This window comes from Vanacampus margaritifer, chromosome 19 (assembly GCF_051991255.1).
Source record: "Vanacampus margaritifer isolate UIUO_Vmar chromosome 19, RoL_Vmar_1.0, whole genome shotgun sequence".
Lineage (NCBI taxonomy): Eukaryota > Metazoa > Chordata > Actinopteri > Syngnathiformes > Syngnathidae > Vanacampus > Vanacampus margaritifer.
Window position 1 is genome coordinate 6,841,519 of NC_135450.1, and position 26,033 is coordinate 6,867,551.

The following is a 26,033-nucleotide window of genomic DNA, read 5'->3' on the forward strand; positions in this document are numbered from 1 at the left end:
CGGTTTTCGAGCACAAATGAATGTTATACGCTTGAATGAACAGCCATCACTCTCGCCCTCTCTTTTTTTTTTCATGTATGTGTGAAAATGTTAGCGCATGTGTCGTGTTTGCGTGTCAAACGACCAGTTCCAGATGCAGATAAAGCCCTTTCTCTTGATGCGACATGCTCCAGAACAAGCCAATGTACTGTTGAGGACATGTGGTCCGAGCGTAATCCCTGCTCTATTTTCACAACTCAAATCCAAACATAATTTTCAGCTTGGGCACTAGGCACAAATGCCCTCTGCACTGGAATCAGGAAAGTGCCTGCACCATTTTTCTTTTTTTTTGCCCCGTGACCTACTTTTTATGGTAAGATTATTGTAACTGTCATTTTTTTCCCCATGTCTGTTTATTAATCCCTAAAGCTAAGCCTGAAGGCACCATTTCAGCACTTGCTTAACAGTTTGTTCGCCCCAGCCATCAATTACTGGCCTTCTATCAAACCAGTGTATATTTTAAAGCAAAACGGGTCTTAAACTTTCATTCCGGATGCAGCATGTGGGGTTTTTAAATTAGCCATCATTTTACATACTCATTAAATAATCGAGTGTAGCTCTTAATAACCTTGACCTTATGAATATCACATTATAATAACCCGAGGTTTTAAAGAGACTTCATATCACCCCTAGTTAATTGAATTAAAAAGAATGGGGGCTGATATCACATCATTACCATAAAGGTACTAATATTTCCAAAGCTAATAGCAGGAACGTAATATAGTTGAGAGTAATGATGACAGCAAAATGGAGCACATGTCGGGGATGGTGGATTTGTCAGCCGAAAGTCGGCGGGTATGGAGAGCAAGGGGTGTCTAATTTCAGCACATCGGCCTGACACAGTTAGTCACACTCATATATCCCCATTCACATGGGACGAGAGACTAAATGTGTTTCATAGCCAACTGTTTGTGGTGCAAGTAGCTACCGCACATCAGAGTCTGGGGGTATTGTCTGATGAGTGTATGAGAAGTACGCCTCATCTTAGGCCAATGCCGTGTCAGACTAGTACTGATCAAAAACAGGGTAAACTACCATTCGACATGCTAATGATTATCCAAACCATCAAGAATGACTGCTTATGAATGCCTTAATGATGTCATTTCAAGTCATGAATCATCCATGCATCCATTTTTCATAACCCTTGTCCTTATTCGTGGGTGAGCTTGAGTCTTTCGCAACTGACTATGAGTGAGAGGCGGGAGTCACGCATCATTCGCCAAGACGTTGGTAAAAAACATAGCTTTCTAAGAAAAAGCTTCTCTTGGTTAACAAGAAGTCAACCGTTTGCGTCACGTTTGCCTTGTTTGAAAAGTGGAAACCAGTTCAGTTCGTATGGCTGGTACTGTATTTTATTACATAACATTGATTACTGATCAAATTGAATGTCTCAAAATTCTTAATGTGGTGCTTTTGAATCTGAACAGAAAAAACAACATGAAATACAACAGCATGTATATTAACTACATGAGTAGGTGGTTTGAAATGTGATTCTAATCGTATTTCTACAAATGCATATTAGTCCGGACATTCCGCTCCTTCAAATTGGATTTAACACAGCTCTGGACTCATTTACTCCATGACACACAAAGATGGAGTGATTGTAACTTGACAGGAAACGTACTTGCAAAGTTTAATGTTTATTTTTGTTGGTGTCCTGTATGTCGCAGAAACAAACCCAATGGCCGACTTGGGAGTGCTGTTGTATGGATGCAATGAATATTTTTTAAATGCAGACACTCCAGCAACAGGATGTAATGAATATGTTTGGCTGCAAGTGTGAAAAAGACTTTATCATGTGTCTCATTTGCTGTCTGTGGCTTTCTGGTCTGCGATAGAGTTCTGTCAGTCCCTTGATGTCAATTCGAACAATTTATAGGTAGGCTAGTCATTTGCCTATGGAGCATCAAATGATTGCTATTCACAAAGAATGAAATTGTGACATGGTCTATGTCTACAATGTGCTTTTAGTTTAAAAGTTTGATCATGTGCCTTGTGAATGACTGACGATCCCACAGCCCTAAAAATGGATGCATGGAAGGAGTTTTAGTGAATCAGGAATAATTAACATTATTATATTTTGAAGAAACTTGGAAATGTCATGAATTTAATATTTTAGAAAAGTCATTTAGTGCCATGCCAAATCACAAAAAATATGGAAATTTAGACCAAGCAGATTTTGATTTTTATGAAACGTGATGTACTTGTTCATAGTGATAGTGATAGTTTAATGGAGTAAATGCTTGGGAGCCACGGCCAGCTGAATTTTTGGCAAAAAAAAGTATGACCGCCTTCAAGTTACCAAAAATGCCAAAATTCGGCGGGCCATAGCTCGAAACACCTGCTCCAATTGACCTAAAATTTAAGATTTAGTATCGGACCAACACTATCAACATGTACACCAAGTTTAATTAAAATCAGAATCTGCTTTGTTAAACCCACTGAGTGATTTGGTATGATGCTGTATTGGTTTACTCACAAGACTTTAGTGAGTTTGGTGACATTTGGCGAAGGGTGTAGTCTACCTTTTGTCTAATGTCAGCTGAGATAGACTCCAACTCACCCTGAACAGAATAACCACTAATAAAAGTGGATGAATGGATAGGTTAGTGCTTTGAAGTAAAAAAATAATAATTTGGGGACATTTTAAAACCAAGCAACTAAACTAACTCATTGGATTGCCTTTCTAAGCCTTGAGGGCTAGCAGGCTACATTTAGGACCATGGCTAACGAAAAACGACCCAGACCCATTCCACTAAGTCAACCATCTGCCTGCTTTAACGAATAGCTCGAGGGTCTCGGCGCTCACTAAGTGTGTAGGCTTGCGCACAGTCTGGGCCTTTCAGTGTTATAATATGGTGTACAGTATCCACAAGTTTTGACAGATGCAGGATAATCAACAGTATGCCAAGAAAGACAGGTGTGCTAAGCAGTTGTTAGTCCGATGACTCGAACTGCTAAAAACATTCCGTTCAGAGGTTGCTCAAACAACCGCTAATATGGACTTGAAACAGGAATTCTGTCATTCGTCGACAGTCTGGCGGCAGCGTTTGTGAAGGCATTCCACTGACAAATTTGCCATCTCTGTTGTCATTATCCTCCTAATTATGGCTCCCCGCCTCTGTTGCATAATCAACAATCAGCCACATCAGTTAATGGCGGGCAGAAGGCACAGTCGTGGGGTCATTGTGAACACTATTCACGAGGAGGAACTTGGATGAGAGATGACGAAAACAAACAAAGGATGTGACAAATTGGTGTACAACAAACAGACCTGTGGCGGAGTTGCTGTGTTTAAGTCCGTCAATTCATACAAACCGTGTGACTTGATTGCCAGCCACTCTCTTAAAAACATAGCTATTTTAAAACAAGGATATCATCGGTCCCTTGGGGCTTTATTAGACTTAAAATGGACCCTGCACTGACTGCTTAGCAGAAGCAATGGGGAAATGGGATGAAGCAAAAAGAGGATAAGTCCAGTCCTGCCGCTTGACTGCTCCGCAACCAGCACATTGTGTGCTATTCTGAAAAACGCCATAGGCAAGCTCTTGGGATTTAAGCTCCAAACAGCTCCATTTGGATGATACATGGTGGCCATATTGGAAACAAAAGCAGTTAAATTCTTGCACATGAATATATTTTTTGAATTTTGTGCTACTGCTAAGCAAAAGTACCCTTTGCACAGTGCTGTCTACATTGCACTAAAATAGCATTCAGTGAGCATTCCCCTGATGTTTTATACCCCCCAGGAGTTGAGCCAGTCTGATTTAGACTGGCAAGAACAGGTCAGCAGAGGAAATTCGACATGGTGTTGTTTTGGTTGTTTTTTTAATTTACAATCCCCGCATATGAAAAAGAAAAAATGCAGCTCCCCCATGTAAGATCATACTGATGTATTCCCTGTGGTAGTGGTGTATATATTTCTTATGAGATGGCAGGAGATATCTTAAAAACACAAATTAATCAAGCTTGGCATCTGGTGGAATGTCAAAGATAACAGAATATAGCCAGTGTTGGCAAATCCAGGTCCAGAAAGTAAAAACCCTGCCACAGTTTGGCTTTAGCCCCTAGTGCTATCTAGCTAGCTAGCTAGCTCCCTAGCTGGTAAACGAGCACCATGGGAGTTAGCTAGGGAGCTAGCTTACTAGCCGCCGAGGCTAAAGCCAAACGGTGGCAGGGTTTTTACTTTCTCGACCTGGATTTGGCACATCTGAGACCAGAAGCAATTAACAAATGGGTTCTGTATGACATCACACATACAGTATATGCCAAACATGGATATAAACATGTGGATATCAAATTTTATCAAAGAAGTGTGTGTTCCCTAACACTCTCCCAAGAACACATTACCTTGGCACAGAAAAAGAGGAAATGAAGTTCATCCAAACATTTTGTACCTTTGGGTCCCTGCACGTCCTTGCAGGAGCTGAGTCAGTTTCCCGGAGAAAAGATAACTTTGATAAGAAAGTGTTATAATTTGAGTCATACCAAGCGTTATATAAAAACCACAATGGGACTTAGTGGCATAGACCTTCATTAGGGAAAATCAATCCAAATTGAGATCAGTCCCAAATTATACCATCTCCTGCAAATGCCTGAATGTTGTCATTATTAGAATGGATCTTGTTGGATAATGAGCAAACAAACTGGAATAAAACACTACACTTGTAGCCGAGGCAATCAATAACTCTGAAGTGAGAGCACATCATTGCCAAATTATTTTGGATACAATGATTTGTTGCTGTCTAATGAAAAACATACAGTGGGAAATTTAATTCCAAGCGCAGTTGTGACACTTCCACATACCACACAAGGTTGAGCATCAAATTAACTTTACACGCAACCAGTAATCTTGTTTATACAGTCAGGTCAAGAAATACTGTGACATTTCAGTGTAGGAATTTCAACAGTTTGTTTATATGCCTCACACTTTTGGTTATGGTTTAATTTCATGAAAATTGTGTTGATTTCACAATATTTATGGACCTGGCTGTAGATGTTTTAAGTATACTCAGAATAGAATTGGGATTAAATATTGATTTTTACTTTTTAATTTAGTACTATTTAGTCTGTCTGTTGGAGTTGAATTAGTCATTACGTAAAAAGAATGTGACTGCTTTTGTTACCTTTTGTCATTGACAAGTTATTAAAACATTCCACGTCGGCAAAAGCACGTTCAAAGTCTGATGCTGCGCAAAAATTCCGAAAAGATGCTTTTCATTGGACACCAACGATATTTGGTATGTAAAACCCAGACAATGACATTCAGTCAATAACCCTTTAACTGACGATATTTGAAAGATTTTGATTTTGAAAGGCCATGTAAACATGCGCAAACGCGACAACAATAACGTTAATCCGACGGCTAACTAATGCTGGCTAACTTACTAGCTCATAGCATGAAATCATAGTAGCCACTTGTTGATATACTTTAATTGTGTGTGAAGTTATTTTTCATCAAAAAGATGAAAGAAAATTTTATATGAAAGTTTTAGATACGAAATGCTCAACATAATCTGCTGACAAAAAAAAATACAGTTTTTGTTGACTAAAACTAGACGAATAAAATTATGTTTTCTTGGGCTAAAATAAAGATGAAAATGCTAAATTTATAGTCGACTAAGAATGGACTAAAGAAAAACGGGATGAGGTTGACTAACTATGATAAAAACTAACAAGCGTGATTGAGATTGGACTGAAACTAAATTTAAAAAGGTAAACAAAATGGCAAAACTGAAACGTAGCACATAATCACATTTTTGCAGTAAAGAAGAAATCGAATGCTTGATTAGCGTATGAATATTAGGGATGTTTAACCCCTGGGCGCTATTTTATTTTGAAATGGCTTGGTCAGAACCAACAAAAAGCCCAAAAATGGTCAAATAACGCCCAGGGGTTAAAAAAAAAAAAGATTCTGCGCTATATCGCGATATTACAGTTCACAATTCTCATATCGATTCAATATGCGGCCGAATCAATGTGTAATATCAATTTTGAATGGAAATATTCAACAAAATGTTTTACTTAGTGTGAGAGTTCACAACGTAAGCATGGAAGAATGCTATATTAATGTAACATTAAGCCTCAATATTTTATTGTCAATGCTGTTCAAAAATGAAAGAGATTGCAACCTGTTTGGAAAATACAATGGCTCACAGTTATAAGCCTGAAGTTTCAGATAAATAAATACATTTTCATACAAATTTTACAGTGTGCAAGTTTACTGATTAGTATTTTCTATATTTGAGTAAAAAAAAAAAATCGCAATAATCGACTTTAGATTTGTATCGGGATTAATCGAATTGTGACCTATGAAACGTAATACCGACCAATTCACACCTCTAATGAATATAATGTGTTTTATTGGCGGTTGAAAGTAAGTAGCAGAAATGGTGTCTATTTGCGTCATGACGACGTCCGTGCGTCGCTGTTTATTTAAATTGCCATGCATACGGGAATAACTCACACAACCAGAACTTTGACCTTAACCCAAATATTGACAGCACGTAAACATAAACAGTGTCTTTTCTTAAACCCTGTTTCAATAAAGATGCGAATCAATATGCTACATGCTCAAAAGGGCAGCCCTCTTACCTTCTGTGCAGTATCGCCCTACAAATCCAGTTTTAGAGCAGTCACAGTAGGTTTCTCCATCTGCCAGCGAGCAGATCCCTCCATTCTCACAGGGGTTCTCTGTGCAGAGGCCCAACATCTCTAAGCGTACTTTCTGACTGTTGATGAGCGTGGGCAGTTTACTCCCGTAGATGAGGTCAGTGATGATCCCCTTGAACGGTGCGAGCTCACGGACAGAAGGCAAGGTGATGGCAGATGTGCGTATGTCCCCCGGGAGCCCCCCGAGGAATAGGTCGCTTATGATCTTCATGAACTGCCGCTGAGGCCGCACCTCCGCCGTCCTGGTCTGGCCGTCCACGGCCAAGCCGGTGCGCAAATTGTGCCTGTTGACGGCGGCAAAGTGCCAGCGGCTGTCGTTGACCATCTTGTCGGACATAATGGTGGTTTCGGCGCAGTCGATGCTGAAGCGGAGATGCATCCTGCCTTCGGACAGGGTGAGGAGTAAGAAGTCGCAAAACCCGCCGTCGTCAAAGTAGAGCATGAGGCCTTCTGATTGGGATGTCTTGAACTGGAAAGTCAGGTCACTTCGAGAGCTGGCGTCCCAGCGCAGGTATCGAGCCCACTGACCTTTGGAGCCGGTAAACTCTAATCCCATACTCAGGGCCAGCATAGTATTTAGCAGGAGAACTTTCCCAGGGAGGCTGTTTGGATTCATTGTAGAGAGTAACAGAAATCACCAATGAGTGATTTGAACTAGATAAAGGTCCTCTTAAAGTAACAAAAATATTTGATTAGGGCAGCTTTCTAAGATGCATCTGATATATCTTATATTCCACATTGCTTTATAATAATATGTTTGTTTTTTTTTAGATCTCCGATGTAGATCAAATGTTGATAATGGATTCAGTCTATACTTCAAGCCAACTGTGAGCAAAGATAAAACTATCAGATGCCCACGTCAAGTGAACCTGCTGCAAAAGTGCTATGAGGATTAGTGATTCAGAGGTGCATCTTGGGTGCTTTCTTTGCGGCGACTTCCTGGATTGAAGCACACAACCTTCACTGTCGGTCCACGCCCCATGGTTTGACCTGTGGTCACAGGCAGGCCTTGAACAAAGCTGGAACACAATGAAACGACGAGTGAGAACAACGTTTTAGTCGGTGAAAGCACAACAAAGGTATACGACTTAATAATAGACTCACTGAATTACTAATACAGTCATGTAACTGCAGATATTCTTTATGTAAAAATGATTGTGTACAGTTATTTAGGTCAGTGGTGTCAAATTAATTTAAATTATTTCCCAAATTTTTTAATTCTTAAGTGGGCCGGACCAATATGTCCATGCTATAAATAACAACAGGTCAAAAATTGTTCCTGTTTTTTTTTTCTTAGTGCAAATAATTAAACATACATTCTGAAAATATGGCCATTCATTATTATCTTATTGCAGAATAATGTGAGTTGTCTTAACAAAAATGAGCGCAACATTTTTGCATCAAATTCTACGGGCGGAATCTTTGACCGTCTCACGATTTGATTTGATTCAGATTTTTGGGTCTGCGACTAGATTCAGAATTTTTTTTTTTTTTCAGGATTTTCTATTAAAAAAATATTTGCTTGACAATGATTTGTGCTTCAATCTATAGATATGCAAAGAATCGGCATGATCTACTCCAGTCTGCTTTGCGAGACAGAATGACAAATGTCATGGTCTGTGTTTTGTTTTGGTTTATTCATCATGTTTCCCTTGTGTGTCTCTTTTAGTCAATGTCTTGTCAAGTTTTATCACGTCCTACCGGTGTTACTCAATTATATCCCCAAGCCACATGTGTCTTGTCCAGGTGTTTCTCGTTGTCTCGTTACTATGTGTATTTAGGCCCCGTCCAGACGGAAGCAAAGCCGGCTTCGTTTCTTAAACAAATCTCATACACACAGAAGCATTTCAAGACTTGCGTGTGTCCAAAAGAAGACGCTGAGGACGTTTAACGGCTGTAATGTATATGCCAAGTCTGGAGTGGCACTGTAGCGCAGCCACAGGGAGTTAACGGAAAGTGTAGAAGAAGAATCAGCGAAGAAGACGGACACTTTTTTTCTAACTTTATTGCAATCTACAGAACAAACATGGCTTTGCATGTATCAAAACAACATGGAAAAAGACGAACACTGGAGAAGTGACAATGGCGGGTGATTCAAGTACAACATCGCTTTTTGAACGTGGGAATAAAGAAGCTAAATGTTTTGCTGCAAAAGCATAAGCAAGCTAAGGAGGCGGCGCAAAACGACTACGACACGGCCATCCGCCATTGTTGTTGACAGACTGACGGTTCAAATTGGCGCATACGTCATCAATCTGCTGACAATGCGTGGTCATCGAGGTTCGACCACTACGTCATCACTGGAGGAGTATCCTGCATATGGACGGATGCGTTTTGAAATCGTTCCACTCTGGAGCCCGGTTTCAAAAGTGATCGGTTTCAAGCTCCGAAACCGCGCCATCGTGTGGACGAACGGCCTAAACGGTAAGAAACTTGTGAGGATACATTGAAACTGGCTTTTGTGTGGACGGGGCCTTAGTTCCCTGCTTTCTTTCAGTCCTTGTCGAGTCGTTGTCTTCCCCTTGTCATGATTAGACTTTGTTCCTAGTCCTTAGTCTAGTCACTATTTGTTTGAACTTTGCTGATTTTGTGTTTTTGGATAATTGCCACACGGTTTGCCTTTTAGTTTTTGTTTGATTAAACAACCCTTTTCTGAGCACTTCTGCCTGCTCGCTCTGCTTCCCTGCAAATGGGTCCACAACCCGCTCAACGTGACACAAATGGAGACATTAAAGTCTCTCTTCTTCTTTTTTTTTTTTACATTTAGTAAGTTTTGAATTGTTAGGAAAAACTGTGTGTGGACTAAAAATGCTGCTCTATGTAGCTAGCTATAAATTATATTCTGCCTTCCCTCCCCGAGCAGACTGATTACAATTTAGCAGACAGTGAACAGTCCCTCAAAAAGAGTCCAATACTGGTATCTGTTTCAACCTGATCCGTTCTCACTGACCATACAGTCTGGATGATTAAAGCAGTTACTTGCTTACTTGTATTTATTTGCCCAACTCAACACAGTATAGTACATTATTCCTGGCTCATAGCACACGCTCAGTCCAGCTCACTTCCTGTAGTGTGTTCCCTCACTCTAATCCAGTGGTGAGCAAACTCTGTCCTCAAGGGCCAGCGTCCTGCAGGTTTTGGAGGTTTCCATGCTGCAACGCAGCTGATTCCAATCAACAGGATCGTTGCCAAGCTTATGCAGAGCTTGCTGATGAGCTGATCATATATCAGCTGTGTTGGAGAAGGGAAACATCCAAAACCTGCAGGACTCCGGCCCTCGAGGACAGAGTGCACCCACCCCTGGTCTAATCAGTTCCCCAAGCAATATGAACTCAAACTAACAATAGCATTGTTACAATATCAAGCCGTTTATTACACTCCAATTGATGTTGACTGTAAATCTCAACACACAGAATGAAGAAAATTACACAAACACAGTGCACATTTACAGTATATACAACCGCACTTTGTTTAGCTTGTTTCCCGAACGTAGCTAGCTCAAAGCTAACGCACAACGGAAAGCCACATTGACTCGCTAATGCTAATTACCGCGCTACTCGCGGCACTTTTAGCACTCAAAATAACGACTATTCACACAAAAACAAAACGCTTCAGGAATGTATACAAAGAGGCATCTTAACATTACTCACAGGCATATGCTTTTCCAACGCTGCAAAAAAACAATGTAACAATGTAATGTGGCTACAACTCAAGTGTGCATCTCAACACACCACACTGCCCCTTAGTGGCCAAATCGTTTATAACATGAACAGTTCTCCCATTAAAGGCACCACACAAACGAGGGCAAGACGGTATAAAATAAAGAAATAAAGTCAATTTGGGACATTTTATATCAATTTTGAATTGTAGTAAATGAGATTCGCAATTCTTATTAGAATCATTTTTTGGAGGCTGTCCGTAGCGGGTCGGGAATGTTTGGTACAAGTTTGTCTTACTATTATCACAACAAGCTTATTGTAGCAGTTTTGCTAAATTCAATCAAATCAGAATGTGAGAAATATAACGAGCCGGGAGGGAACATCTGTGGGAAACCCCGGGCCGAACCATTGTTTACGCTGCCGTTTCTCTCTGACACAAAAACCTTTAAAAAACTAAATGCAGAGAATAAAAATGGTTTACGTTTTGGGCAAACTGAGCTACAAATGGGACCAGGAACATAATAACTCTAAACATTTTATGTTTTACTTAACAGACCTAATATACTGTAAACTGACTGACACTAGTTTTGGGAACAGCAGCTTGGTAACGCAGCACTTGGATTGAAAATACAAGAAGACGTATGGACTGTTCTGCTTTTAATTAACATGAACTGTAGCCAAGACAGAACACGCGTTTCGCCTCGGCCACTATCACTGAAGGCCTGCTAGAATCCTGATAAATACGACTAATTATCCACTAGCACCCTCATTTGCATGTCTGTAAGGGATTACAATCATAAATAGCCATTCATAGCAGATTTTAGGATGGTGCAATTTATACACGGCATGCAAATCCCATCACTATTGACATTTGGTGAAATTCTCTGTCACGCAGTCATTGTTATTTCCATTACAGATGGCGCTGCAAGGCGACAGAATATCAACACTGTCCTTGCTTCACTCACAGCTGTTTAGTGGTCGAGCTCGAAATGATTTACATGACAAAACCCGAAAAATGCGTACGTTCTTCTTCAGGTTTGGCACATAATCGCTGAGTCCAGTGGCGATCGCAGAACCGTGCAACACAATAGACCCTTTAACCACCTGCTCTGAATAGTTAATCTTGCTGCAAGCTATTGAATTGGAGTAACTGATACCTATGCTAATGCACTGTTTATGCACCTGTGTGCGCGTGCCTCCCTGTGCATGCAGGCGTCTCCCTGACAACGCCAGGTCGGACGTTATTGTCTTTGTCTTAAAAGAAGTTTGCTGAGACAACACGGGAGTCAAAAGGTTGTGTATAGTGGCAATAACCCTGAACACAGCTGAGTCAATCCAAGCTACTGACCGCAAACGTGTGCTTTGTGTCCCTTCAGTCGGAAAAGATTCATATAGCCATGAAACCCAAGATGCCACTCTTCTATGAAAATTGGCTCGGGCCTCAATTCAATTAACATGACTTATTGTGTGTCTTGCTGAAGCATCAGATGTCCTATTTGATGGTGCTGCTAGTAATGCTAGTTTGTCCTTGCAGTTGAATTTAGTACAGAAAATCTCTTAGTTACCTCCTTTTAAAGGCAAAGTCAACCCAAAAATGTCTTTAAAATAATATGTTGTATGTTACTCCCTCTTAAACACAGCATTCTGATAAGTATTGTGTTGGTGGAATATATGAGTTAAGCAGCAAGATCCACCCATTTTTATCCATCTCGAGGGCGGCCATTTTGCCACATGCTGTTGACTGAAAATGACATCACAGTTGCTCACAGAGATGGTAAGAGTAAAAGTACTCACACAAAGTACTCAAGTAAAAGTAAAAAAAAAAGTACAGGCTCTGAAATGTACTTGACAAGTAAAAGTAAAAAGTATTTTACCGGATGTTTCCTCTTATGTCAATCTGAAAGATACTGTGTTAGCTAATGGAGCAAAAATGGGGATACATCGGCCAATTGACTCTGACTTGCTATCAAGTTCAAATTATTCTCTGTTGAGGCGATGTGCATTCCCCTCATATTTACGGGTTCTAATCTAGCCAATTGCGCGTCATGTGATTGCATGTCGCGGAGCCAATCACAAGCTGGGATGTACGGGACTGCATGTGTGTATCGTTTCATATAATTAGCGGAGCCAGGTGACATTGACGCTGATTAAAGTATTTTAATCGTTTTCATGCATTTAAAAATAAAAGTAACAACCTTGTTTTAAAAATGTATCAAGTTAAAACTACAGATACTCATGTTAAAATGTAACGGATAAAAGTAAAAAGTACTAAAAATACTCAAGTAAAGTAACAAAGTATTTGTACTGTGTTACTTTCCATCTCTGTTTGCTCAAGGCTCAGGAAACAACCAATCACGGCTCAGCTTTAGAAAACAGGTGATTGGTCATTGCCTGAGCCCTAAGCAACTGTTAGGTCATTTTCAGGTGACAAGTGACAAAATGGCTGCCCCATGAGATTCATTAGCTGAATTTTGCTGCTTAACTCATATTCCACGCAATAGTAATCAGAAAATTGTGTTTGGACTAGCGGAACATATTATTGTAAAGAAACGCAGGGTGACCATATTTTCATTTCCACAAAAGAGGAACTCGGCCTGAACCTCGACATTGTGGTATACCAGTTGTGGTAACACAGTGCACTGCATCTCCTATTAGTCGTGCAATGAAAACCGGACATTTACATGAATAATTTTTTTTTTTTTTAAACAGATAGGATGTAAAAAAGTGGTCTGTCTTCCCAAATGTCCTCCCAAAAATGGACGTTTGGTCACCCTAAAAAATGTCCTCTTTTCCAGGGCAATGGACATGTCCATTTCTCTACATCCTGTCCGGGTATAAAAAAATCAATATATTCATTTATTTATGAATAAATTCATAAAAATGTCCAGTTTTCATTGCGGGACAAATGAAAGGCAAAGTGCATCGTGTTGTTAATACAGTCAACTTTTTAAGTACTTCACTTTCTAAGTGTACAAAAAGGCGCTAAGCTGTGTCAGCAGCCCAAAATTTTAGCTCATTGATAGCGTTCTGCGCTCGCTGACTGGCGGAGACGTGGTTGACTTCAAAAGAGAGTTATATTTTTGATTCATTTTCTACCCATACAATGAAGGCATATGTTAAAAATAGTGACAATGCGTGGCATCTTTGAGTAAACTTCGAGCATTATTTACGTACGAGTTGTCCTGTTTTTTGGAAATGAAAATATGGTCACCCTACTGTTATGGTCTGGCTAAATTACATGACATTTGACACATTGGAAGGACCCTCTTCTCTCTAATGCAAGGCAGTTCTGTATAACTGGCCTCCAGGCGAAGTTAAATGAGGCTTATACGGTGACATAAATTTCACATTGAATATTTCACTGACACTTACTCCCCATAGGCCTGGTCTCAAAAATGCCCTTCAGCCAAGCATAAACCTGACGGCATCCTTATCAGCTCAAATTCTGGGCTTGATTAACCACACACATACAGTACACACAAAAAGTATGTTTTCTAATTTTTATGAAAAGATAACGCCATGTATGATAAAAAATGCGTTAAAAATGTAAACATTAAAGTCAGTTCTATATACAATTAGAATAAGTGAGTTTTTCCTGATAAATAGTAGTTGAATTATTAACTAGAGGATATGAGATGCCCCGCATTGGATCCTGTCACTAACCGGCCATAAATGATGCATTGATGCATAGAGCATCGGTGCATATTTTTGACATGTATTGTTATACAGCCAAGACCCAATCATGTACTGGAAAGTGGAAACCTCTTGATCCAGTCCTGAATGCCCCCCTCCCCTCCGCTGTCTATCACAAGCTTTGGCCAGAAGGCCCTATTTAATTCAACATCAGTCACCGGCTGCTTTTTCTACTGCTGGTTAGACATATGAGGTCCAGCTAGGGGCCACTAGAGAACATTTAGTGGGCACCTGGCAGGTCACGACCACAGCCAAGGTGATTTAATTTTTATTTGATGTTTTTCGTAATTGCTCTTGATTCAACCCTGATTCATTAAAATGATGGTTTAGGGGTCGATTGGTGCTGCATTATAGTGAGATGGCTTTCCAATATTTTTTTCCCCTCTATTGCAGCCAAATAAGGTCACCAGAGTATTAGAAAGACCTCTCAGTATGATGAATTTTTTTTTTTTTTTACATTAATGGCTCTATGACTTAATCAGTCAAATTTGAGCATATTATTGAAACAAAAACATATATATGTTTTTGTTTTTTAATCAGCTCTTGTTTGTGGACTAATAATTTATGTTAATATACCTTACATGCTACATTGGGTGTCATTAACAGAGTTGCATGATCTCACTTTGAACTTTTGATCATTCACATATTCCATGATTTTTAAACTGACATTTTACATCGAATGCCCAGCGATTAAAAAGGAGGCGATAGTGTGTAATCGCGCGGCATCACGACCAAGAGCGACATTTGGCAAACAGCTCAGTTTGAAGCGCGCCGGTGGTGACAAAAGAAGATTATTATTGTTATTATTATTATTATTATTATTATTATCATTATTTCGACTATAGAATATTTGTAATTGTCGTCATCCTCTGCTAGTTGATGGCAAAGAGCAGCGAGCAGTCAGCGTACTGAAACTTTCCACTTCGAGACTCACTCACAACAATATATTCGCCTTAAAGCCACTTTTAGTAAGTCACATTCGTGTGTGCGCGCGTGCGTGTCTCTTTTATTTATTTAGCAAATTGTGTGACCAGAAGAAGCGTGCGCTCATCCAAAACGCTCGCTCGGATTCGGGTCATCAAATTTACACGATTAAAATTACATAACGAAAAACTTCGCAATTAATCAACACAGCGACGTTGACATTACGGCATATTTTAAAATAACATCAATTATAAATGGCAGTTGTAACGCGCCTACCTTTTAAGAGAGACGATTCACAGCTCCGGGTGCAACTGGGCGTGCGTAAAATTGAAAATCAAAACAATCCAGGGCAAAAGTCCGTCCGGTAATGGTTGAAATGTTGGATTGTTTCGGGAGATGCCGATGCGGGTGTTGATGTGAAGGTTATCATGACCAAGTGAGCGCGATGAAGGCAACGGTCCTCTCCTCTGCCTCAGTCCTCTTCCTCCTCCGCCTCCTCCTGTCAGTGAGCGCGCATCTCCCAGCCAGCCAGCTCGGCTCACTCAGTACTTGTGGATGATGGAACTATGGATCTCTCCCGTTCTCTTCGATTCTGCTCTGACACGCCTTATGCACTCTAAGAGGAGAACCGGTCCTCCAGAACCCGACACATATCATCCTTAAATAAATGAAATGTTGCATATATTGGTGCATTATACTTGTGAGACTGATCTGTGAACTTTAGGGCTGTTTAGCCTTAAATCACCATCTAAATTATGCAATTATTAAAATGATTGTATGTTGTATCTATTTGATAGAAAATGCATATTGTTAAGGCTTGTATAGAGATAGTGTGTTGTAAACATTTTGTTACCTGCCTATTCTTAAAATGTGTCAGTGAACTAGCAGTAGCCTCTTTCCACCCCATATAACAGTGGGGTTAATTTACATAATAACTGCTTGGACAAATTTTCTCCGCCCATGACATGACCAGAAAACTGGGCCATGGTTTCACAGTCAGATAAGAGATGGTCTGATTACACTGTCTGAGGCAATGTCATGCAGAAACAAACCCCCCCCCCCCTCACTCACACACACACACACACGCCATCAGTATGGTCTCTTGTTGTAATGCCACTGATGTTGTCATGGTAAACTCCCCTGACATTGGTGTAGGCAGCTGGGTTCAGTTCCCACTCATTGACTGTGTGAATGAGATTGCGACCAATCATCTGTCTCTATATGTTTTTTTTTTATAGATATAATGGCCAGCAGTCCATGGCGTAGTCTGCCTTTTGCCCAAATCAGCTGAGATAGGCTTCAGCTCCCCTGTAACCCTGAACATGAAGGGCTGTGTAGAAAATGGCATGGATATTATAAGCAGAGGTGGGGGACTCAGTCACATGACTTGGACTAGAGTCGACTTAAGTCGCTAATTTTATGAGTTGCGATTTGCTAGGTAAAAACCTAAGGCTCAACTTGACTCTGACTTGGAATTCACGACTTTCAGACTTGACGAGTCATTCTGCTTACATTTCTAATTCTATTTAATATGGTGTGCATTTTGTACTCGAAAGAACATGATTATGGACACATTTGAAATCAAGAATGATCGTTTTGATGAAACCGGGAAAAATTATTGAAACCCAAAAATAAGAGACACACATCAACAATGGTGACTATTACATGTCAGACATATGTAAGCTAGCTGTGAGAATTGGGGAGCTAAGCTAGCTATTTTAGCTGAAGTTTGGCTCCCAAAAAGCCAATTCATGTCTAAAGTTGAAGTCTGTTGAGAAGACAGCAAAGTGAAACACCACGTAGAGTGAAATCTTGAAACTATACTCTTAAAAAAGCGACTTTTATTTAAGCATAGATATACATAGACTCCACTTTTGCTATTTTTCTGGTCGCGAGCATGTCCGCCATATTTGATGTGGCTTCACTGAGCTTCATAAAGTATCAACCTACAATTGACTTAGTGTATCTCATTCACCCACGTATACACACTAATAGATTCCGGAAACACAAAAACAGATTTGTAGTAGTCTTAAAATCTAATGATTAGAATACACGTGTTACACTAGCGTGACTGAGCAAGATTTTAATATTTGACTTCTATTTTGCTTGGACCAAGTTAACAACCTGATTCGACTTTACTTGCCAGTTCAGCATCAATATATTTTGAGAACATAGAAAGATGGCAATCTGTTGAACCTATGAAAAGCACCGATGTGGTCCAAATACACATTTCTGAAAAAAAAATACTAAAAATAAAATTATTGCTTATGTGACAGCCCCCCCCCAAAAAAAAGTCAGAGTCCATACATCTTCTTTATTATAGGCTTGTGTGCTGATCCACCAGCATAGGTCAGCGCATTGAAAGTGTGCTAATTGCCCCCGGGGTTGCCTCAGGCTCTTTGGGTTTAGACTACAAGTGCACTGTGGGAATGGGAGTACAGTATTACGAAATCCAAGGATATGCACAGTTTGTGAGGGACCTTGGACAGCTCTCTGCCATCTCCAGTACATCCCAGGGTTCTGTCCATGGTCCTGAACCCTGGACAGAGTCCCTGAGCATGAATTTTTCATGCTGTGCCCGTAGTCTTAAACCACGTTCCCATCAAGCGGTTAAATTCCACTGTGGGGCAAGCTGACACAGAAAACTCACAAAGAATAGGAACACGGCACACAATGGAGAGAATTCAGGCAGTTATTTTCTTTGTGTGTGTCTGTTTATTAGAATCGCTGGAAACATGTCAAAAAAAAAAAATCTTCCTGTTCCAAAAATTCTTCATTGCATCAAAGGGGCAATTCTATGTCGACCAGCAGACCAACCAATCAGAAGATGAAAAAAAAATCTTACTCGCCAGCCTTGGAAGGACTAATTTAATATGTGATTGGTGAAAGAAACAATTCCATTGCTAATATTGTATGTCACATAGGTCAATTGCTACTGATCCTGAATCCTCCAGGCAGGTTTGACAATGCAAACACATACACTAAAGGATGAAATCTGATTGGACAGATATAAAGAAATAAAGAAAATAAGCTGAAATTGGGTTAAAAGGGGCTAACACAACTTTTTAGATAATTCTATTATCCTCAAAAGTTGGGTCTAATAAATAAAACACAAAACAAACCAAGAACTGGTTTTCTTTGTGGGTTATTCATTTAATTTTAGCCAAAGTTTAGGGTTAAATAACTCAAAAGTTGTGTTTTTTGGGGGGATAATAACTAGTGATGCACCGAATATTTGGCCACCGGAAATTTGCGAAATAAAATTAAAGCCGAAGTAGGTTGTGGTGACGCAAGCAAAAAAAAATGCTGCTAGCAAGCGTCTGTTTGAATTAAACAGCAAACGCGGGGGTGAGTGTCCGCCTTTTCTTCTCGCTGGGTTTTCACTGGTCGATCGCAGCAGCTCCCGAGGTCATTGCGCACATCGGTGGAGAGGGGCGTCGCTTGGTGTACAACATCTAAATGGGTCAAAAAATAATTTCAATTAATTATGATAAATGCAATGATATTAAAAATTGGCATAATTTTTTTTCTGCATTTTGGTTTTCGTTTTTTCGGCCAAGCATTTTTAATTTTCAGTGCACCCCTAGTAATAACTCAAAAAGTTGGGTCAATTAATTTTCCCCCCAATTAAATTGTGTTATTCAATTAACCAAAAAAGTTGGGTCAAATGAATAACCTATAAAACAACCCAATGAATGTAATTGCTTTGTGCTTTATGAATTTAATTGGGTAATGCAATTAACCCAAAAAATGTGGGCCAAATAAAACCCCCACAAAACAAATTTAAAAAATTGGGTTGCTTTGTAGTTTGTTAATTTAATTTGACCCAATTTGATTGGGTTATGCAATGAACCCAAAAAGTTGGGTCAAATGAATAACCCACAAAACAACCCAAATAACTGGGTCACTTTGTGGGCTATTAATTTATTTTTGAACGAGTTCCTTTGGGGAATGCAATTAACCTAAACATTTGGGTAAAAAAAAAAAATAATCCACAAAATAACCCAAAAAATGGTTTGCTTTGTAGTTTATTAATTTAATTTGCCCTAACTCAATTGGATTATGCAATTAACCCAAAAAAGTTGGATCAAAGCCTGCAAAACAACCCAAAAACTTGGTTGCTTTGTGGGTTTTTAATTTAATTCGACCCAACCTTTTGGGTTAAATAACTCAGAGTTAGGTCAGACTATTTTGACCCAACTGTTTTTTAGAGTAACCTGAAATATAAATAGTTGAGAATGAAATAAACACCAGCAATTGTTAACAGGGTATTGACACGAGCAGGAAAGAAGGAAGGAAGAAGGAAGTGCTGCTCATTCATTCGCACATTTCGGGTGAAGGTGCTGCTGAGTGCTTTGATGATGTTCTGCATTTGGTGGGAGTCATCTCTTCAAGAATATGGCTTTGCTGCCATTCTCCTCTCCCCCAGATCATGCAATGAATCCAGAGAACATCAGAGGTAAAAGCTGGCCTTCTTTATCAGCCTGTCAGATTTTCTCTGCTAGTGAAGAGATGAATATGCTTAACACTTAATTTTATGGGCAGTCTTCTCTCAGTTTTTTTCGGAGGGGGGGTAAACATATTTTTGCACATTTTTCACAGGTAAGATGCTCCACCCTCAGCACCCCACTGCTCGTGATAATGAGGATGATTCAGACTATTGTTCTTGTTGTTATGTAAGTCAGCTGAAAAGCGAGACACCAGAAATAAAAAAAAACAGGATTAACCTATTTAAATGAATCATGAAAAGTTTAATGTGACACGAGACCATGAAAGTTTGATCTTTAAAGTAGACAACTGTACAGCTGAGTTGAAGACAGACGTTAAAAACAGCTCACGCAGCGCTGGAAGCCAGCAGTATGATGTGACTGCTGAGATGCTGAGGCTGCCTCAGGGTCTTGACTTGATCTGTGACTTGGAGCGAAATGAGAGGTGTCTTCACATACATCATGTGGGCAGAAGAAAAGGTCGAAAGATTCGGAGAAACAAAGCAACAGAAACAAAGGAAACTAAGTGTATATTGAAGAAGGTTATCTTAAAAATTATAAACTTTTGCGTGTCCAATAAATCAAATGATGCGATTCCCGTGAACAGAGTCCTTGCAAGGATGATTTATTACAGAGAATCTCCGGTCACACAACACTGAACATCACGTAAAAGGTGGAATTCCAGGGTGCACGTGTGCCCCCTCTTTTGCGGAATACAGCTTTTATAGAATCCAAATCAGTAGGAGAACACCTATTTCTCCTCCCATCATGAATAAGTAAAACAGATTGGTTCTCACACAATATGTTACATAATGGAATTTTTGTACACAGTTCGCAGCTGTGTTGTCTTTTAGACAAAATATGCTCTCAGGGTACTTTTCGTACTTTTTTCCCAAAACAATATCTCACAAACAAATTGAACTGGATTTAAAGTGGCCGTGAGTGATGGTGCGAACAGAGAATGTGTGTGTGTGTGTGTGTGTGTGTGTGTGTGTGTGTGTGTGCTCTCTCAAAGCAGAATCTGTTCTCACGAAGGACACAAAGAAGGAATTTAAGACAAAACAAGGTACCAGCTTAGGTTAAGGTCAAGTTATACTGAGTTCAACACTATTTCACCTGCTCTACACATCTATAAAACATTTCAACATGGTTAAAATATAAAATAAAGAATTAAAAATGTTAATAATGTCAACAATATACAGTACATTTAATAGGATAGTACAGTTGCACACTTTGTCGGAAGTGCATGGTTCAAATTCTCACAGTCACTTTGAGAAATAGCTTGAGGCACAAAATGGCATGTGTAGGGGAATGTATAGCCGCGCTAATAAGAATTATATTAAACTGTTACGCAATTTGTCAATCAAGCCCATCTAGGAAGTGTATTAACACCTTTGTCGTTACTTCGCTGTTGGTCTCTGACGCTGTCCTAGCAAGAAGGGAGTTTGCAAACTCGAACGGAGAGACGAACCATACTTGGTTAGCATAGTGCTAGCTAGCTACCTAGCACGACAGGCATGACATGGACGGATGACATGGATGGATTTAAAACTACCAAAAGTGGGGAAAAAAATACCTTGGGTTCTACCATTGACCAAAGTATGGCGAGGAATGTTGGAGGTTAAAGTGAGTTATTTCAAACTAAAAAGAAACACCTTTCCATTGACGCAGCTTCGTTAGCGCTTTGGCTACATAGCTACAGTTTGTACATATTTTCAAGAAAGTGAACATATGAGGCTTGGTAAAGCTCTTAGGACAACTTATGGTGTGTCATGGTCTGTGTTTTGGTTTGTTGTTTTGACTTGTGTTTTTGGAGATTGTTTGTTTTGTTATTTTCGCCAAGTACCTTGTTTGGCTTTTTCTTAATTAAATCCCCTTTTTAACTACATCCTTGCCTGGCTGCTTTTGCTCCCTGCATTTGGGTCTTCCACCAAACTCCACCCTCTTGAGAATGGTGTAAATGAAGCATTATATAAATTCACTCCATTTAAGGTTATGATCAAATCGGATTTTTCTCTCTCTTTTTTTTTTGGTAAAAGCACTATCAGTAACTCATTTGAATTGATTCAGTGGTTAATGGAAAACAAATATGTGAATACGGATTTGGGGTGTGCAGGCACTAGTTGCATCCAAACAGTATTTGGTTGGAATGTGATATTTTCACAAATTCGAATATCATACCTGTCTTAGAAGGCTTAATGTAGTTTGGTTTTGTGTGGACATTTTTCGTGTGGCAAAATCTTCAATTAAGTAATTATTTCTTTCTCCCCAAAAATTTCAAAGCCTCTTCTTATTATGCGGCCAGCACCAAACATGTTTCTTCTCACAGTTGTTGGTGAGCATTGTAAAATAACCCCCCTGATATCCTCTGCCAATATTTCTGTCTAAAATGTTTTTTTAGCCCACTCACAGCGCCTCTTTGATCAACGCAATAAAATATTTTGGTTCAACCAGTCGGTGCAGGCGGTTGGGGACTCGCTCTAGATTATTGAAATCAATTGGCTTATTACTTGAATAAGTACCGCTAATGCATTAGGGTAATTGTCCTGGATGGCGAGCTGTGCCCTCAAGTCAATGAACAACATTATTAGAATACTGCATGAGACTGTGATTTAAAAAAAGGAAATAAAGCTAAATAAGAAAAAGAAAACCGAAAGCAAATACAACAACAAACTTACATTTAATACATTTAATAGGTGTATGAGGGAAAAGTGCTCAAGTTGATAGACAAATCTGTGCAGCCCCGTCCAATTGCGTGTCTTTTCCCTCGCAACCACAATATTGTAAGGGGAAAAAGAACGGTCGCATGACTCAGACAAGCTTATCTTTAGCATCTGCCATGAAAATGAGGTGCAGCTTTGAAAGGGCCTGCGTGGCTGTATCAACATTTGAGCAGCTTTGTTTAATCTTTGCCCATTAGACCTTTACAATAGCGTTCCGGAATGGATTATGTCTGATGTAAAGAAGTTCCACCGTAGATGCCAAACAAAACCAAAACCATCCCATTGACAAAAATCATGTTGTTGATAATGCATTTGTTTCAGTCAGTAAAGGTTGAGCAAACTTGAGTTGTTGTTTTTTTTTGTCGACTTTAGATTTGTCATGCTGACCAAACGCGTGCTGGCATTTTCATGCATAGCCAGTGACATATTAATTATGTTTTAGGGGCTAATGATGAAAAGACCAACAGCTCTTTCTGAGGAAGGAGCAGCAGCAGAGAGCGTGAGACAGGCAGATGAAAAAAAAGAGAAGAAGAACATCCCTGGAGAAAACAAGTGTCACACGACATGCACATACAGCACCGGGCACGTTCACAACATTGACAAAAATACATGCAAACGCAATGGCAAGTAAAATACTTTATTTCAACAAAATGAATTAACAAGATCAAACACAATAAGCGTCTCAACCAGGCGTAGAGTTTTCTGCATGCCCTGCTTTGCTCTTCACAAAAAGATGTGATAAATTAATCATTACCCTTTGATATTTTGCTTCTAACTAAATTCCACACAAGCTCTGCTTTATTTTAATAAAAAACCATCTACTTGTTCTGCAATCAGGCAAGAACATTTCATGCTGCAGTGACAACTGCGATGTTTACACTATTTTAGACCCGTTCAAGCAATGAATGAATGAATGAATGAGTTTATTGCTTTTGCATGTAGAGCAGCTCAAGAGCACCACTAATCACCATGCCAAATATTTGCATATAATCATTATCATTACATTAATCACATGACGGGGGCATTATACTGTAGTGATCGAAAGGTCATAGGGTGAAATATCTGCTCAGGATGCCCCCATGCTTCTGTGGGTTCTGTGTGTGGCTTCCTCGAAAAACAAGTCTATCTATCTATCTATCTATCTATCTATCTATCTATCTATCTATCTATCTATCTATCTATCTATCTACCCACTCACTATGTGTGGTAGCTGGTCAGTTGAGGGCACTAAAGCGACTACAATCTACACTTTTGCCTAGGGCACCAAATCACCTAGGGCCGGCCCTGCATGTGTGAGCAGTATTGGGATAAATATGTGCTTTTGCTAATAAACTGATCTGCAGTCTGCAGTTTTGAAAATGTCATCTCAGTTTCAAGAAATGTGCCAAACCTATGGAGAAAAACTCTAACTAAAACCGGTAACTGACACTGGCTGCTAGCTTACTCTGAAGCTGTTAGAGTACTTGATATGGCTTACTGTCGTCTCCAGAGCCATACAAACACCAACAACAGCTGCCTATGGCTTTTACGGTTGTCTGTAGGTTGATGTTTATATGCTCCAATATTTGTCACTGTGATATACACCGGCCCCCTGGAGAGATTTCCACTAGCGCCCACTGTTATTTACACTGAGCCTAATGCCACATGCTACAAGTCGCCTTGCGAGGTGTGGCTCAAAATATCACTTCTGCCAGTTTGTGGAAATCTGTATAAATGTTGGCTCATAGAATGTATGCATACAGGTACAATGCATCCCTGTAAAAGAAGGCAACAAATACAAATAATTTAAAGCAGGTGTCGCACCGAGGCAATTGTGATGTTTCATTACTGCTTAAGAAATAGCTACGGTATACCTGTATATATGTTACTGTGCTACATTAGCCCAACAAATTATGAGAATGTGAGGGGGAGAGCTTTCATGAATGCCAGACAGCTAGCCAGCCAGACAGCTAGCCAGCCAGACAGCTAGCCAGCCAGACAGCTAGCCAGCCAGACAGCTAGCCAGCCAGCCAGCTAGCCAGCCAGCCAGCTAGCCAGCCAGCCAGCTAGCAAGCCAGCCAGCTAGCAAGCCAGCCAGCTAGCAAGCCAGCCAGCTAGCAAGCCAGCCAGCTAGCAAGCCAGCCAGCTAGCAAGCCAGCCAGCTAGCAAGCCAGCTAGCTGAATGAGTGACACATGCCGTCGAAGAACCTAAAATATTTTGGTTTTATTCTATTAAAATAGAGAGGAAGTTTTCTTTTGTCCTCCCACACCATAACAAGCCCTTTGTCTGTTCCTAACATCTTGCATTGAACCAGTGCATTGTCTGCTAGCTAAACAATTAGTGATTCATCATTGTTTTCACATAGTGAAGAGGAATAAATGAATTTTGTCCTCTTTGCGTGTTCCAAAAATGAAGATAGATTTAATGTAAGAAAAATACACCTTTGCAAAAATGATTTTTAATCTTTCAGAGATCTCTGGACAGATAACAGCCTCTGATTTCATCACTTAAACATCGTGGGATTCAGAGCGTCAAAATTTGTCTCTTCCGGGTGTCGAACGGCTTTTATAATTTTAGGACCTCCTCTCTTTTATTTGTAGACAAAACATATCTCTGAGTACTTTTCCATGAGCAGATGGCGTAAACAAGGTCAGTTGGGTGTTTTTGAGACAAATTCTAGTTCAAGGGCTAAATGTGTTTTCGCACAAAACGCTGAGAAGGAACTTTTTTAGACTAAATAGTATGTCCCAGCTTAAGGTCAAATTATACCGAGATCAACACCTTTTGCTCTACTAAGGACACAAAACATTTCGACAAGGTTAATATAAAGAATTGGAATGTTAATAATGGTTAATAAAATAAAATTAAGTATTAAAAATGTTATAATATCTAACAATAGCTATAATTGTGAGAGATGTTTTTGGATTTGGATGTTATCCTAGAAGAATTTATCTTGCTGATTCGTCACCTACAACATCCGCCAAAAAACAGGAAGCAGCATCCTAACAAAAGTACCGTTGTCTTGTGTATTTAACTTTAACAAGCGGGGTCCGCCGAGCAGTGCTCGCTAGGTTGGTGATGAAAGATCTTCCTTTGACACAGCCATTTTTGATTGGAAGACTTTCTTCAGGCCAAGTACAGCTGATGTCAAAGGTACAGCAGTCTCGGGAAATTGCTTCTTCCCAAATCTTTTGTGCCTCCCTTCTCATAGGGAATATTAAATGTTACTTCTTGCATATGTAAGTCTACATGCAAAACAGGCGCCAATTTGGTCTTTGTTTTTCCCAAGAATGTAGGAGTCTGTGAATCCTCCAGGTCTCCAAATCTTAACTCAATATGTGATATGGAAATATCAGGGATCTTCTGAATTTTCTTAATAATCATGGTGGTCCATTATCAGTTGAGGAAAGTATAAAAAAAAAAATTGAAACAAACAAACTGGACGGTGTTCTCTAAATAGTGTGTTTGAAGAATATATTCTAACCTCAAGACTACCCAACCTTAACCTTAAGCAACACATTTGGCAGGAAAAAAAATGGTTGTGAGCAGACACCACCTGTTATGATTTAATCAATAATCCATCGTGGTTAACATAGAGAAGGTCACATGGTTTATATTGTTTTCCTCCTCCTCTCACACATAATGATGCTGATTGAATCTAATTGTACTTATTTTACCTCAAATCCCAGGACGTTGGGCCCGCTGAAGAGGCCATTAGTGGGTCAAAGTGATTACACTGTCAAGGGTATCAATTAGAAGTCAATTTGGCCAGGTTGGCTCCTCAAAGCGGGCCAGTTAGCAACCTTAATGGGCGTTCATTTATCTCCCATTGTTTGGGAACTGTTGCGTGTAAAGT

At 39.7% G+C, this 26,033-nt stretch overlaps 1 protein-coding gene across 26 annotated transcripts in view; it reads right to left on the reverse strand.

The window, feature by feature from the left end:
- Positions 1-15,543, reverse strand: part of nrxn3b (neurexin 3b) — a 275,664-nt gene extending 260,121 nt beyond the window's left edge. For 14 of the 26 annotated variants that reach the window (XM_077552592.1, XM_077552583.1, XM_077552584.1 and 11 more), the window contains exons 1-2: positions 15,264-15,538; positions 6,634-7,730 (exon numbers count right to left, since the gene is read on the reverse strand). In XM_077552592.1, the coding sequence (XP_077408718.1) occupies positions 6,634-7,327 (694 nt within the window). In that variant the 5' untranslated portion in view covers positions 7,328-7,730; positions 15,264-15,538. Of the gene's footprint in view, positions 1-6,633; positions 7,731-15,263 lie in introns of all 26 variants that reach the window. The other 12 variants (XM_077552599.1, XM_077552594.1, XM_077552591.1 and 9 more) reach the window with 4 other exon arrangements.
- Between the last annotated feature and the right edge of the window lie 10,490 nt (positions 15,544-26,033).